General features: G+C 45.8%; 1 protein-coding gene across 1 annotated transcript in view; it reads right to left on the reverse strand.

Moving 5' to 3' along the window:
• Positions 1-15,455, reverse strand: part of DNAH3 (dynein axonemal heavy chain 3) — a 614,138-nt gene that overhangs the window by 359,715 nt on the left and 238,968 nt on the right. Inside the window, exons 17-18 of the mRNA XM_086940811.1 lie at positions 3,347-3,491; positions 472-683 (exon numbers count right to left, since the gene is read on the reverse strand). Coding sequence (XP_086796937.1) covers positions 472-683; positions 3,347-3,491 — 357 coding nt within the window. The remainder of the gene's footprint in view (positions 1-471; positions 684-3,346; positions 3,492-15,455) is intronic.

Raw genomic sequence — 15,455 nt, forward strand, 5'->3', positions numbered from 1 at the left:
ATTATCCTTATCCCTAATTCTATTCCTTACCCTATAACTACAACACACCCATGCCCCAAAGGTAATTGTATCCCTAACCCTTTCCCTATCCCTATCTCTTCTACTAAGCCTCACCCAACACACTCTCTACCCTAAAGCCAATGACATTCCTAATCCTAACCTTTACCCTAACCCCAATATGCACCTTTACCCTAAAGATAATCCTATCCCCAGCCCTATCCCTATCCCTTATACTAAGCCTAACCCCAACACACACTCCTTACCTAGATGTAACCATGGCGCCCAGACCAATCACAACGCTTATGATTGACTTAGGGGAAGGAGCCTGTGTGTGCTTCTAGTTCCATTCTGGGACATTGGCAGGGAAGCGAGGAGAGATGCGGCGGACGAAGAGGTAAGTGTTTTAGTTTTTTTTAGTTTGCTTTTTTCACCTGCCACCCCTGCTCCCTGCCTGCTGCCACTGCTTAGTACCTGTTCCCAGTGTCTGGCCTTCATTCCACGGTTGCAGATGACAGAGATAATGGGAAGATGCTGTTTAAATTTGTCAATTTTAAATTTTACATTCTCAGCCACGCGTTTAGGCGCAGGAAGCTCTGCAAAAGTTTTTGTAAGTTTATACATCGTCCGCCACATGTTTCCAACGTCTTCCACAATGTCTTCTGCATTTAAAGGCTGGAAAGCACCTGCAGAGGTGAAACAAAAGGATTGTCAGGTTTCATTCTTCACAAAGCGATGAAAAGAACATTTTCCCTACTTTGTAGGCCATAAAAATGTAAGACATGCGACAAAATGATGATATTGTTAAAATGTCTCTTACTCAGCCTAAATACATTGCTATCCAGCGATCCCTGGTGTAAAACAACAGAGACAGGACTTTTAAGCTAAGCATAAACTATTTTGAGAACACAAAGCTTTTCAAGAATTATCCGTTAACCGTAAGGTCATCTTGTTTCCTACTTGTTAGAATTAGTGTTCAAGGCCAATAGTACTAGAACATCTAATTGAGGTAGGTAAAGACGTTAGCGCAGGCTGGTTAGAGGTATCCTACCGGATGATATGGGACCAATTTATGAAGCAGATGAATTTAGCCACATAAAAATAACAAATGAGCTAAGTACAAGACCTTAAAAAGGTTCCTTGGGATGCCAATATAGCGCTTCCATAATAGCCAGAAGATCAATTATCTTTAATCGTTTTGATTTTCATTTTTTAAGATTGTTTGCATAGAGAAATTACGTTGCTTGGCTTTGTATAAGGGTCTGTAATTACCCCTAGGCTCTAACTATGGTAACTGCTAGGCTGTAATGTAGTGTAGACCTAAAGTCCAACCTCACATGTGAGTGGTGGATCAACAGTCCCAGACATCATGTAGCATTTACAAGGTAATCACCTCAATTCTCCTCATCTTAAAAGCTTGTCATACTGGCTGAATTTTGACCTCAGACCAACATGATAGGAAAATGTACATGCTTTTTGAAGACCATGATGAGTCAAGAATACTTCTGACCGTATATGCCCAAATCACAGACATGTTTTATTTGATTAGGTGTGATTTACTTGTATGTTACTCCTCAGTTTCTATGAGTAGGTGCCTACTATGCATAGAAGAAGGGTTTGTGAAAGAAGTCCTTTGCTTTTTGGTGCTAAGTGCAAAGTGATCGTAAAGTACGAGAGCATTCAGACGCCTTCAGGTGGTCTAGAACTCTGCCGCCAGACTCTTGTTCCGCCTCCCCAAATACTCCTCTGTGTCGGGTCTTCTTCATGACCTTCATTGGATTTCAGTGAACAAGCGCATTGAGTTCAAGGCACTGTGCTATATGTATAAAATCCACTCGTGCTAAGGACCTCAGTGTCTGCATAATCTTGTCACTCCTTACCACCCTTCTCGCACTCCGCGTTAACGTAATCGTTCTTTTTTCTCAGATCCCAGAGTTATACGCGTCCAGATGGGTGGCCGTTTTTTCTCTTTCCTCGTCCCCAGATTGTAGAACACCCTCCCAGAGGCTCTTCGTTGCTGTACTTCCTTTGTCGCCTTTCGCAGAGAGTTGAAAACCTGGCTATTCTAATCCATCCCTCGAGCCGTAGAGTCTTAACCCTGGTTAATTCCAGCACCACTCCTTAAGCTGCTCTGCCTGTCACCTAAGCTCTGGGAAACCCTTTGGATAGCTACCCGCTAGATAAGAATGCAATAATAATATTAATAATCCTCAGTTGAGTTACTTTAACCCAAGGGTGTATTTAACCTACCTACGAAACTAGTGTATGCATAGTACAATATTAAAATTCAGAGCATGGCTACAACGTCTGTAAGCCTGTCCGTAAGGCATGGCATCTTTTAGGAATCCAGATAGAAACTGTAACTGTGGACTTGGAAAGCTATGCACTAATGTTTATATTGCTATAGATTGCCTTACTTTTTAAACTTTTCAACGTTTTTTTTTTAAACCAACCTTTTTTGAGTATAGCACAATAGCAAGAATGTCGGCTGTGAAATTTCTATTCTCAGTGCAATATCTGGATGTAACCATTGTATTGGCAAGATTTTTAATGGCTTTAAAAGATTTTAAATTTGAATGTGTATTCAGTTGGCAGTATTTTTTTTAACTGTTGTATTTATCATTTAAGAGACTTTTGTCTTAAATAAACTAATTTAGGAACTCAACTAGGTCAGGGGTGTCCAAAGTAGGTCCAGCGGGTTGGATCTATGACAGATTTTCAGGTAATCTACATAAGATAAATTTACATACACTGATACATGGATGAAAGCTTATGAACTGGGTTCTCTGTTTTTTAGTTCTGATTTCAAATTGACATTCAAGTAGGAGTGTATCCTCATCAGTTGGCTGCTGGTGTTGAGCATACACCCAGGAGGGCCAGATCCATGCAATAATTTTATTTTATCTTCATTTGAATACACTAAACCTGAATGGAAATCATTTACATAGTAAGAGGTTATCCTAACAACCTTGTATGAATGTTGTCCCCGTGCACCTAGTTGAAGACCACTGCTGTAGGCAACAGCAACAGAAGCAACAAAAAGACTGACCAGTCTCTCCTTACTCAGAAATCAGAGATCCTTCTGAGTCAATAAAGAGCAACTAAGATCATTGTTGGCCGAACAATTAATCTGTTCAAACTCATTTGAAAAATTGGAAATTGGGCAAAGGCATTAACCACACGGTCATTCTAGATTGGCAATATTGCATCTTTAAGAATATCCTAAAAGACACCGCATTCTGGTGGGGGTATTTTGGGTACATAATCACCTGATATCATTTAGACAGATGATATAGAGCTCATAACCTTGAACGTAGCTAGATATCATTCAAAAAGACAGTATACTCACCGTTCAACCATTCATCTGACTTAGTGTGGAAGTCATAGGCAGTCTGCCACAGCTGCTCATAGGGTAACTTGTTGAGGATTGTGGTTTGCAGTAATGGGAACTGGGTCTTCTCAAACTCAAGTAATGTTTCTTCTTTGTTAATAGCCTTTGGACAAAATAGCAAACATGTCAGTATCTCACTTGTATAGTAAGTCAGTGTGCAAGACAACCAACCAACACAATCAATTTCACAAATGAAGAGTAAATGTGTCCTTTCCTGACAGTGTAGGACATGTCCTCATTTGCTGTTAATGTACAATGTTGAAAACACATTGCCTCTGTCTTCGTGAGTATTCAAATATCAGAAGCGCACAGACAGGCACATAATGTAGAATAAGACTATAAAGCAAAAGCATACATTCTCTATTTTGTTTCCACTTGGAGTGAACTGTGATTTGGAATGTTATTAACAGCTTATAATCTAGCCCCCACATTTCAAATTAGTTTTGTTTTTAAGGGGTGGACCATTTATTCTGGCCATGGCTCATGCTCTTGCATAACATTTTCCCTGAGGAATCTTTTAAGTTGTTCATATTGTGCTCCAGAACCGCAGCACCACGTCAGATTTCATACTGTAATTGTGGTGTGTCTTGTGCTAGGATGTTTGGTACTTTTATGTTCGACTGGCGAGGCACTGATGATTTGCCTCCCCTGATCTCCCACACTGTTGGCTCCCAAGTCAGCTGTCTAGGCTGGCTTTGAATTACTGCCACTCTGTAGAAGTGAGAGATGTTTTGCCTTAATGGTGTGGAGTGGAAGTCATCCATTTTGCCATCAGCCACGATTTTCCCGCCGGCATGGGGGAAAGGCATTTTAGTTCTCGTCTGCTGACAGCTGTTAGGAAGGCATAGGGGACATTTTAATTACGCCAGAGTAATTGGTGTAATTTTGAATACCAACATTTATATGAAATTACCGACATTACACCATCACGTCACATGGCGTACTATCAGTGAGAAATGTTAACACAAGATGTACAGTTCAGGTCATTTTTAAAAGTGAACAATATTTCAGGTTGATTTTTTTACATGAGCAGACCGTTCGGCTAAATTTTGAGCGCAAAACCACAAATTCAAACATGATCTGCAATGTTTTGAACATGAGCAGCCAATTAACATTTGCAGTACATTTTTCATCCTAGCGGACCATTCAGGTAAATTCTGAGCGCAGAACTACAAATTCACATGAGAGCAGCAGTGGCTTGAATGCATACAACAAGAAATCAACTTGAAACTACATTTTCAAATTGAATTTTTCCCCAAACGGACCATTCGTGTAATATTTTTAGCATAAGATGCATCTTGTGTAATTACGTGTCATTTCTCGCAATTTCGCAGTAATTTCGCTACCCGAAATTACAAGCGTTATGCACACCCCTACTTTTATCTGCCTGTTGTCGAAAGACCACTTGTGGACCTTACCAAAAACTTATGGTGGGCTTTGTGTCAGCCCATGGTTGACATTCTTCTCACTCTCATTATATTGCTTCTTACTCAATCACTTTCCTTTCTCTAATTGTGTTTGCCCCTCCCTTGGAGCATAGATTCTTTAACTTTCTTTTCACTGGATGACTTGTATTCTTCCACTGCTCACATTCAGGATCTACTTTTTCTTTTTCACTCAACACCCCATGAGTACATGTGTTTTCTTCCTCTCTTTCCCATGTATAGCTACCCCAAACACATCCACACCCCTCTTACTCTTATTGTTACTTACATAGCAACAGGTACATTTGTGCCAGGGATTGACTAAAGAGCAGACTTTATTGTACTGGTGTTGTTTTATAGCCTGAATTCCACAAGGTGCCATGAAGACCAGTCCTTGACAGACAAAGGCAACATTTATGACACTGGGGGAATGAGGCAGGCTGCTGACTCACTTAGCTGGTATTTGAGGCAGAAGGTGTGCTTAACAAGAAGGAAAGGGAAATGACCCTTCTCCTGGAGGCAAATTAATCTGCTCCCTAGGCTAATGCTGAACACCAAATGGCTCCAACATTTCAGCTCTGAGTCCTGTGGAAAGTAAACAAGGCCTCGACAAAAAATGTTTTTCCTTTAAATTCGGATACTGTCTCTTTTTAGATTTTGTTCAGAGTTTCTTGCTTGGAAAGTATTTAAAAAATAAACTATGCTGTTTACAAAGATTACCCATTTAGAATTCAATGTATAGTCTGAAGATACCTTAAAATGTGTTTTTGCTTTTTATCCAGTATTATGAAATGTTATTTTTTCTTTTCTTTTTTTTCTCTCGAAAACAGTGCTTTACAAACAGACATTGGCAAAGTCAATAGCTTGGCACTCTCATAAAGGGGAGACCTATAGAATTTGCCAATGTTTGTTGCTATCTTCCTTTAGAGGCTGCCTCACAGCGTTGTATGTTTCTGCATCAGAAGGGTTCTGACTTAATGTGATGCAAGGAGTGCTTAAATTGTGCCAAATGTTGCAGTGGTGAGGACTGGCCCTTAAATGTGAAGGGATGGGGCTTTAAGAGCGAGAAAGGCAGCATAAAGAAGAAAGAGCGAGGAAAAGACAGCTAGGAAAGAATGAAGCAGGTAGAAAGGAAAGCAGGAATGAAAAAGAACCTGCACAATTAAGATAACAAGCATTTACAATGCAATAGGTCTCGCCTTCGCAAACGTTAGAGCTATTGGCATTGTAAATGACAAACTTTTTATTTATGTGTTGGTTTTGAAAACAGATAATTAAATGGCATTGTCATTTACAATACCAATAGCTTAATCTCTCGCAAATGCGAGACCTATTGCATTTGCAATGCAATAGGTCTTGTATTTACGCGAGTTTGAGCTATTGACATTGCAAATAACAATGCGTTTTATTTATGTTTCAAAAACCAAAACATAAATAAAAGGTCTCTGACACCGCAGTAATTTTGTGGCAGTCAATGGATCACTGCAAAAATGCAGTGCTGCAGCCAGAAAGCGGATCACGCAAAAACTGAGATTTTGCACCTGATTCACATTTGCATACTACGGCGAAGAAAAAGAAAATAATTGCCCATGCAAATTGAGCCACACACACTCACAGAGCAACACACACACACACACAGAGCCACACACACACACAGAGCCCCACATACACACACACACACACACAGAGCCACACACAGAGCCACACACACACAGAGCCACACACACAGAGAGCCACACACACAGAGAGCCACATACACAAAGAGTCACACACAAACACAGAGAGCCACACAAACACAGAGAGAGCCACACACAGAGCCACACACACACACACAGAGCCAAACACACACATAGAGCAACACACAAACAGAGCCACAAACACACAGAGCCACACAAGCCGCACACACACACAGAGCTACACACACACACAGAGCCACACTCACACACAGAGAGCCACACACACACACAGAACGACACACACACAGAGCGCCACACACCCACAGACATAGAGCCACACACACAGAGCCACACACACACAGAGCCACACACACAGAGCCACACACACAGAGAGCCACATAGACAGAGAGCCACACACACACAGAGCCACACACACACATAGAGCAGGCAGAAAGCGGATCATGCAAAAACGGAGATTTTGCACCTGATTCACATTTGCATACTACGGCTGAGAAAAAGAAAATAATTGCCCACGCAAATTGAGCCACACACACACACAGACACACACACACACAGCCCCACACATGCACACAGAGCCACACACACACACACACACACACACACACACACACACACACACACAGAGCCACACACACACACAGAGCCACACACAAACACAAAGAGTCACACACAAACACAGAGAGACACACACACAGAGCCACACACACACACAGAGCCACACACACACACACAGAGCCACACTCACACAGAGCCACAACCACATACATAGAGCCACACACATACAGAGCCACACACACACAGAGCCACATACACAAAAAGAGCCACACACACAGCCACACACACACACACAGAGCCACACACACACAGAGCCACACTCACACACAGAGAGCCACACACATACACAAAGAGACCACACACACACAGAGAGCCACACACCCACACACATAGAGCCACACACACAGAGAGCCACACACACACAGAGCCACACACACACAGAGCCACACACACACAGAGCCACACAGACAGAGAGCCACACACACACAGAGCCACACACACAGAGAGCCATACACACACACACAGAGCCACACACACACACATAGAGCAGGCAGAAATCAGATCATGCAAAAACTGAGATTTTGCACCTGATTCACATTTGCATACTATGGCTAACAAAAAGAAAATAATTGCCCATGCAAACCGAGCCACACATACACAGAGAGCCACACACACACAGGGCCACACACACACACACACACAGATCCACTCACACATACATAGAGCCACACACACACACAGAGCCACATACACACAGAGCCACACACAAAGAGCCACACACACACACAGAGCCACACACACACACACACACATAGAGCCACACACACAGAGCCACACAGAGCGCAACACACACATAGCCACACACACACATAGAGCCACACACACACAGAGCCACATACACACAGAGCCACACAAACAACGAGCCACACAAACACAGAGCCACACACACACAGAGCCACACACACACACAGCCACACACACACAGACCCACATACACACACACACAGACCCACATACACACACACAGAGCCACACACACACACACACACACAGAGCCACACACACAGAGAGCCAAACACAGACAGAGAACCACACATACAGAGCCACACACACACAGAGCCACACACACAGAGAGCCACACACACAGAGCCACACACACACACACAGAGCCACACACACAGAGAACCACACACACACAGAGCCACACACACAGAGAACCACACACACAGAGCCACACACACACACAGAGCCATACACAAACACACACAGAGCCACACACACATAGAGCCACACACAGAGAGCCACACACACAGAGAGCCACACACACACAGACAGCCACACACACACAGAGCCACACACGCCCAGAGAGCCACACACACAAAGAGCCACACACACGCAGAGCCACACAGACTCATACAGAGCCACACACACAAAGCCACAGAGACACAGCCACACACACCAGAGCTACACACACACAGAGCCACATACACACACAGAGCAACATACACACACACAGAGCCACACACACACACAGAGCCACACACACACACACGGAGCCACACACACACACACACACACAGAGCCGTCCATAGAAGGAGGGCATGTTGCGAGCCCCCGATCATCGTCCTGGTGCACCCTCTTTAGACCGGTCAGCCCCCTGCAGCAGGAGAGAGCGGTGAGGGGGAGACAGGAGGCAGCACACTGCAGAGAAGTTGAAGACTTGGGAAAGAGCGACAGCTGAGGGGAGCAGGACACACAGGACAGGAGACTCAAGGACAGTCAGCAGACCTAGAGATGGGGACAGGACTATTTGTGAAGCCCAGGTGACTCGGGACCTTTGGGAGCAGTCTTGAGAGGGAAGCAGAGTCCAGTATTTACCGGTAGGGGCCAGACTTTGGACCAGGGGGCGTGGACAGAGGAGGAGGAAGAGGAGGGGTAAGAAGAGGATGTAAGGAGGGGGAGGTTGGCATGTGGTCTGCAGACACTTGATGGGGGAATCTTCAGGTCAATGGCCAGACAGAGCATGATAACACACACACACACAGGGTTCCAAAGCAGAGTTTTACAAGGCCATGTTTTCTGTATTTGCGATTTGTATGTGTTTGCTTTATTTATTTTGACTGCACACCAGTTTCCTTCCCAATATATTAGAGACGATGAAGATTTTGGAGGGTCACACAAGAAAAGTGCAATTTTACAAAACAGTGCAGTTACAGTGAGGGTCTTTGACCAATCAATCCTGGGTCCGTTGACATCTGGAGCAAAGCAAGTGAATACGATACTGAATAAAGTGCCACTAATAACGTTTCCAGTATTATGGGGCACACCCCTCCTTAGAGGAAGTAGGGCTCTAGTATTATTATTTTTTTGCAGCTTTTTTATACAGCACTAACACTCTTAACCAGCCCTTCCTGTGAATCGAGAAGGACTTACTTTGTGATGGAATTGCCTTCTTAAGTATTCAGAGCTTGCATAAGTTGCTGTTGCAGCAATGGCTGAGAATATGTGGCCGAAGGTCCAGGGCTGCTAAATTAGGAGTTGGGGGAATGAGGTTCGAGCCTTGGTGTGGGATCAACATCCTGTTATTCTGGGCCAATCACTTAATCTCCCAGTGACTCACAGAAATGAATGTGTCCTTGAGTAACGTAACTGGTGCTCATGTAATGCACTCAAATACCTTTGTGTAGAGTTTGCGCTATATAAACCCCACCCCCCATAAAACTGCCAAGCACCCTATCAGCAATGAACCTACACCAAGGAGCAACTGTCTGTACTATAAACAAAATTCATTTCTGAGTGTCGAACCACAGTCCTCATTAAAATTAATACATTCTTATTGTTATGTTACATTTCTTTGTTATTCAATGTGAAACACCACAATACGTGTTTCAATGGGTATCAAAGCTAAGGTCCCAGTTGGGGGGCGTGTCCTTTTAGACGCTCCTGAAAGGCTGGACAGCCCCCCGTGCTTGGAGGGGTCAGGGGACATACTTCCAACAGATGCAACAGCTGTAGAGGCATGCGCTGTGCGGGTTTACCATTGCTGCAGGGGGGTCTGCACAGAAATGTTGGACGCGAAGTCCTGGTAGAGCCCAGGGCGAATGGGGGTAGGGTGGGTTTAAAGGCCCATTTCATAGACTCGTCCATTGTACTTAGCTGCCTAGCAGCTGGGCCTGTGTTGCGCTTGTAGCCCGGGGCTGTGTGCTCCTCCACAGCCTCCCTCCCCCGCCAGTGTGGATATAGACATTGACCGTACGCTCTAACAGTGTGATCAATATACACACTCATGAGAGCCCCTCCCTTCTGCCCTCCCCCACCCCATTCTCCCCCCTCACCCCCGGTACGGGAGATTAGCAATCAGTAACTCCTGCGTGTCTGTTTGCCAAGCTGGATAAGCAGCGCAGGGGGTTAATTAGGCTTATATGCATTTACATCTTAACGCTACTAATTTCCGATTTAAAAACAACCGCAGTGAAATGTAAATAAAGAAAATGTAAATAAATGCATGACTGAATTCGACCCCATTTAACACAACATGCAAGGAAAGACACATATTAATAGTAACTTGTTCTTCTATCGCATAATCGCGATATTTTTGCTATGGTTAAAGATCAGAAATCATTAAGGTTGACCATGATTGCTGTTTAAAAACAGCACAACATTCAAATGTTCTGCAGAAAATCGAGCTAATCGACGTTGACGTTAATATGGTATTTGAGGAAACATTGTGAATTGAACGATCTCTGTTGAAATCTGACTGCTACCTGGTGTCACAGGCTCAACCCGCAACTTCGCGTTTCATCCTGCTGACCATCCATTTTGGTTTGGGAAACAGTAACTTATCAGTTTAGAGGGACCAGGGCTGCTATGTCAGTCTGTGAGGAAACCTAGGTTTTCTATACCAGGGGTGGACATGTTGGCATTACGGGAGATCACGGATCTGGTGAGGGGAGAGGATGTGGTCCGTCGGCTAGACTGCCGACTTTGGTGCTGGGGTACCAGGTTCGAGCCTCAGCATCGGCTCAGAACCTGGTGATTCTAAGGGCGGGCTTAAAGTAGTCATGTAATCTCCCCGTGCCTACCAAAAATGAATGTGTCCTTTTGTAAGGTAACTGATGCTCATGTAAAGCGCTCCAGTACCTTGGGGTCGAGTTCGCACCCTATAAATCAGCAAAAAAAATCATGGAGTGCGGTGTGCCAATCTGGAGGGACTGTGACAATTCAAGAGACCTACTGTGTGTGCCAATCGGGGAGAGGCACTGGGATCTTTCTGTAGAGCAGTGTGATTCATGAGAGTTCAAGAAGGCGGAGCTCGGGATGATGGTCTATACCCGCCAGGCTCAGGGCTAAAGAGGCTGTCTTTGCTGATATCCCAGGAGCCCCCACCTTCACAGTGCTTCCATGGTGCCCTTATAACATGTTGTTCACGATCAGACCCCTGCTGCTTTAATGTCTCAGTGTGCCTCCGCCCCCACGTGGGGTAGTTTAGTTCCTCGCAACGGAATGCCAACCTCACATAAAATGGTTGATTGCTTTATTTCGATATGCATATATCATAAAAGCGATACAAAAGATTAAAACAGCATGTCGAAAAAAGTATGACTGTACAGTAAGTAGAAAACATTAAAACACATTAGAACATCATAAGTTAGTTAAAAGGAGATTAAATTGATATGGACAGTCTTTTAAGTCTAATCAACCAGGCCCATTTTAAAAACTTGGCAACGGCACAAACAATCGGGGGGGCTGTATTAGTTGATAGAATCCGAAGGGCGACAGAGTGCTGGCGAGTCCCCAATTCTCTGCAGATAGGACCAAGCCAACGTGATCTTGGTCGGCCGTAATCTGGGCATTCAAATAGAAAATGTGGCACAGTCTCTGGTTTATCGGGACAGAGAGCACAGTATCGTGAAGAGGGCTGGGATTTATTCCACCTGGAACAGAGGTCAGCCAAGGGTAACAACCCCAGCCGGAATTTAATGTACAGGGACCGGTCCATAGCAAGTGTTATTAGGTCCATGTATGGCTCGTAGGCAACGACATCTTTTATCAGCAGAAAAGCTGCGGTGGTTTTGCAGTGCTGCTGATTACTGATGCGCTTCACGCGGACCCACTCCCAGAACAGTTTTTTTAGGGTCTCCTTCGGGGGGGCGGAGTGACTATGCCAACAAGAGTCCAGGCCTAGGTCCCCTAGAAGGTGTTTGATGTTCTTCAACCATTTGATACTGTGCCAACCGTCGGAGTGCATCACCTCAGCAAGGCCGTCAGCGTAGGGTTTTAGCTCCGGTACCCTCCACAGACGGGCCCAGAGCAAGAGGGGTCGCAGGCGAGCCTGGTCCCCTATTGCTTTGCAGCCAGCATCCATGAGCACTGGAATAGTCGGACTACTCGATGGTATGGCAAGGAGATCTTTAATGAATTTATTTTCCGCCTTGCACAGTAGATCCACTTTGTCCAGACCCCACAATTCAGCTCCATATAGTGACCCAGGGACCGCACGAGCTTTATATATATCAAGTAGGGGGGCAACACATTGTTTAGTTGAGTTGTTAAACTCTTTGAGGAGAGCCCCCCCCACCCTTTTGTGGGTCATTACCATTTTGTTGATATGGGCGGTCCAGTTCATCGCGTCGTTGAGTCGGATTCCCAAGTAGTCGAATTCTGCCACTCTTTCTAGGGGTATAGAATTCAAAATAGGGGGGCGGCCAAGTTTGCGGGGCGGGTGCAAAACTAGGTACTTGGTCTTTTCCACATTGATGACAAGGCCCCTGGAGGTGCAAAAGGCCTGGAAGCGATTTAGTAATGTCTGGAGACCTTGGGGGGTTTTAGAGATGAGGAGGGTGTCGTCGGCGAACAGCAAGGTTGGAATTTTTACGCCTCCCAGGGTGGGAGCGTCTGCTGGTTCGCCGAGTAGATGGTTTACCACCCCATTGATATAGAGGGAAAATAAGGTAGGGGCCAGAACACAGCCCTGCCTTACTCCCCTCTCGACCCTGATCTTATCGGTCTTTTCCCCGTTCAACCCCCATCTAACCTGGGCATAGGTGTTTTTGTGCAGTTTAATGAGGAGGTTTAATAAATACGGGGGCATCCCAAGATCGTGTAGCACCCTCCAGAGTTCCTCCCTTGGAACCAGGTCAAAGGCAGTCTTTAGGTCAATAAAGGCCAAATAGAGACTGCCTTTGCCTAGCTCCACCACCTTCCAGTGTAATAACAGGAGCCTAAATACCTGTTCAATGGTTCCGGTGCCTGAACGGAACCCGGCTTGCATGTCGGACAGGATGTGGTTTTCATCCACCCATTGCGAGATCCTCCCCAGAATCACTTTCCCCGCCAATTTCTGGGACGAATCTATTAGGCTTATAGGCCTATAGTTCCCAGGTAGGTCCCTACTGCCCTTCTTGTAGATGGGGACCACCTCAGCACCTCTCCAAGAATCTGGCACCGGGCCACCCGCGACAATTGCATTGAGGAGTGCAGAAATTATTACCCCCCACTCTTCCGTGGGAGAGGTTCATCTCTCGGACAAGCGGTCACCGAAGCCTCAAGCGAGGTATACTTCTCATACCCTAGGAACACAATGCACCCCGGTGAGACAGGGTTGGGGAGGCCTGTGGTGAGACCTGGCAGTGCCGAAGGCTGATCGGACAAGACCAGGCCCGGACTGGCCGTTGCGGGCACCGGGCAATCCCCCGGTGGGCCGCACGGGTGGGGGCCGGTTTGGGGCCCCTGGGGGCCGTTTTTGTTACAGGGCCGTTTTGCTGCAAAAACGACCCTGTAACAAAATCGGCCGAAAACCGGCACTGGCAAAGAGCGCGGCTGGCCCCCCCTCCCCTCGGGTGGAGAGAGGGGGCCGGCCGAGCACTTTGCCAGGGCCGGTTTTAGTTCCCAGTCCGGCCCTGGACAAGACAGTGTGTGAGCACAGCAGAGTTCTAAACTTGGGACTTAGGCAAGATGGCGGACGTGACAGCGGCTGTATGAGCGGCTTGAGAGACGCGCTCCCGGAGCAAAACCCTCCTGTGAATCCTCATCCCCCAGTGTTACTTCTCACCCACTGAGATGTGTGTCCTGAGGGGGTAATGTTATGGCGGCATCTTCTTCGTTTTTCAGTGGGCGTGCGAGCCGGCACGAGTACAAGCAGCAGCCCGTGGCGTCTAGCTTTTTTTCAGCAGTACTCGGCTCCGGCTCAGTGGTGGCTCCAGTGGCAGAGAGGCTCTGAAACTACAGGGCGACAGGTTGCAAACATAATAGCCCCGAAAGTGGGTAGTAAGGGTGCTGTGATTCAATTTTAGAGTGGGTTTTCCTAATGCGGCCAACATGCCCCATAAAGATAAGAAACCTTTTACGCCAAAAAAAAGTCAGACGAGCCGATCCAAGTGGGCCGTCTTTGAAAGAGAAAAGTGTGTGTCACATTAACTTCTTTCCCAATGGCTGGCCTCCGTTTAGCATAAACGGTGACGCCGGCCAATGGGAAAGAGCGGTGGGGCTTAAAGCCCACCAGTCAAAGCTCGTCAAAATCATTAGATCTCGCCAGCGAGACTACGCATGCGCAGCCTACGCAGGGGAAACCTAAACAGTCAGGAAGTGTATATTAGTGGAACAAAGAGCATCAGGGCTGTCAGAAGGGGGTGTCGGGAGGGGTGTTATTTCTTTAGTTTTTAAGAGCCCCTGAGTTTTGCCACAAAAAATGATTTATACATTTTGAACCGAGCCTGCATTGTTTAGTCATGGCAGCTAAAACCGTTTAAACCACTACTGAACACCAGACAATGATATGTGGCTCTACATTATTTTTTTTGCCTCAGGCCCCGCAAAAACATCTGACGGGCCTGAAGTGCATGAGGTGGTCTCAAGACTAGACGGCCCTGGTAAGTGCCAAGCTTGAGTAATGGCAGCACTTACGGCGGGCTCCTAATAAAAGCTTTGGGCAATTGCACTTGTTTTGTTACAAATTAAGGAGTGGATATAAACCACTAATCAGCACTACATTTGCTCTCAAATATGTTCTGCCTTGTGCTCACCAAGTGCCTGTTCCAGTCCTAGTCGAAAGATAGCAATATTTGAGGGGTCTATTTACTAGGACCGCGATAAATAAACGCAAAGCGCGCTTAGCGCGGTCTATTGCAGGAATTTATTGCCCTGATAATGTGTTATTAACAACGCGTTACTCCAGGGCAATAATATTCCAGGGAAATGGGCCAACATTGCTGGTAAACCATCATTGTTTTCCAAGACATCATTTTCGTTGCCAGTTGTTGTCACCACACCAAGAGAGAATCCCTATTTGCTACAGCTTCAGATAATAGGCTGAAGCGAATGATCCTCTTTAGGGAGGAACATAATATAGCCTTATAGCCCGCCGTAGCACGCTATACCGGCTATTAAAGGCCC

This window comes from Lissotriton vulgaris, chromosome 10 (assembly GCF_964263255.1).
Source record: "Lissotriton vulgaris chromosome 10, aLisVul1.2, whole genome shotgun sequence".
NCBI lineage: Eukaryota > Metazoa > Chordata > Amphibia > Caudata > Salamandridae > Lissotriton > Lissotriton vulgaris.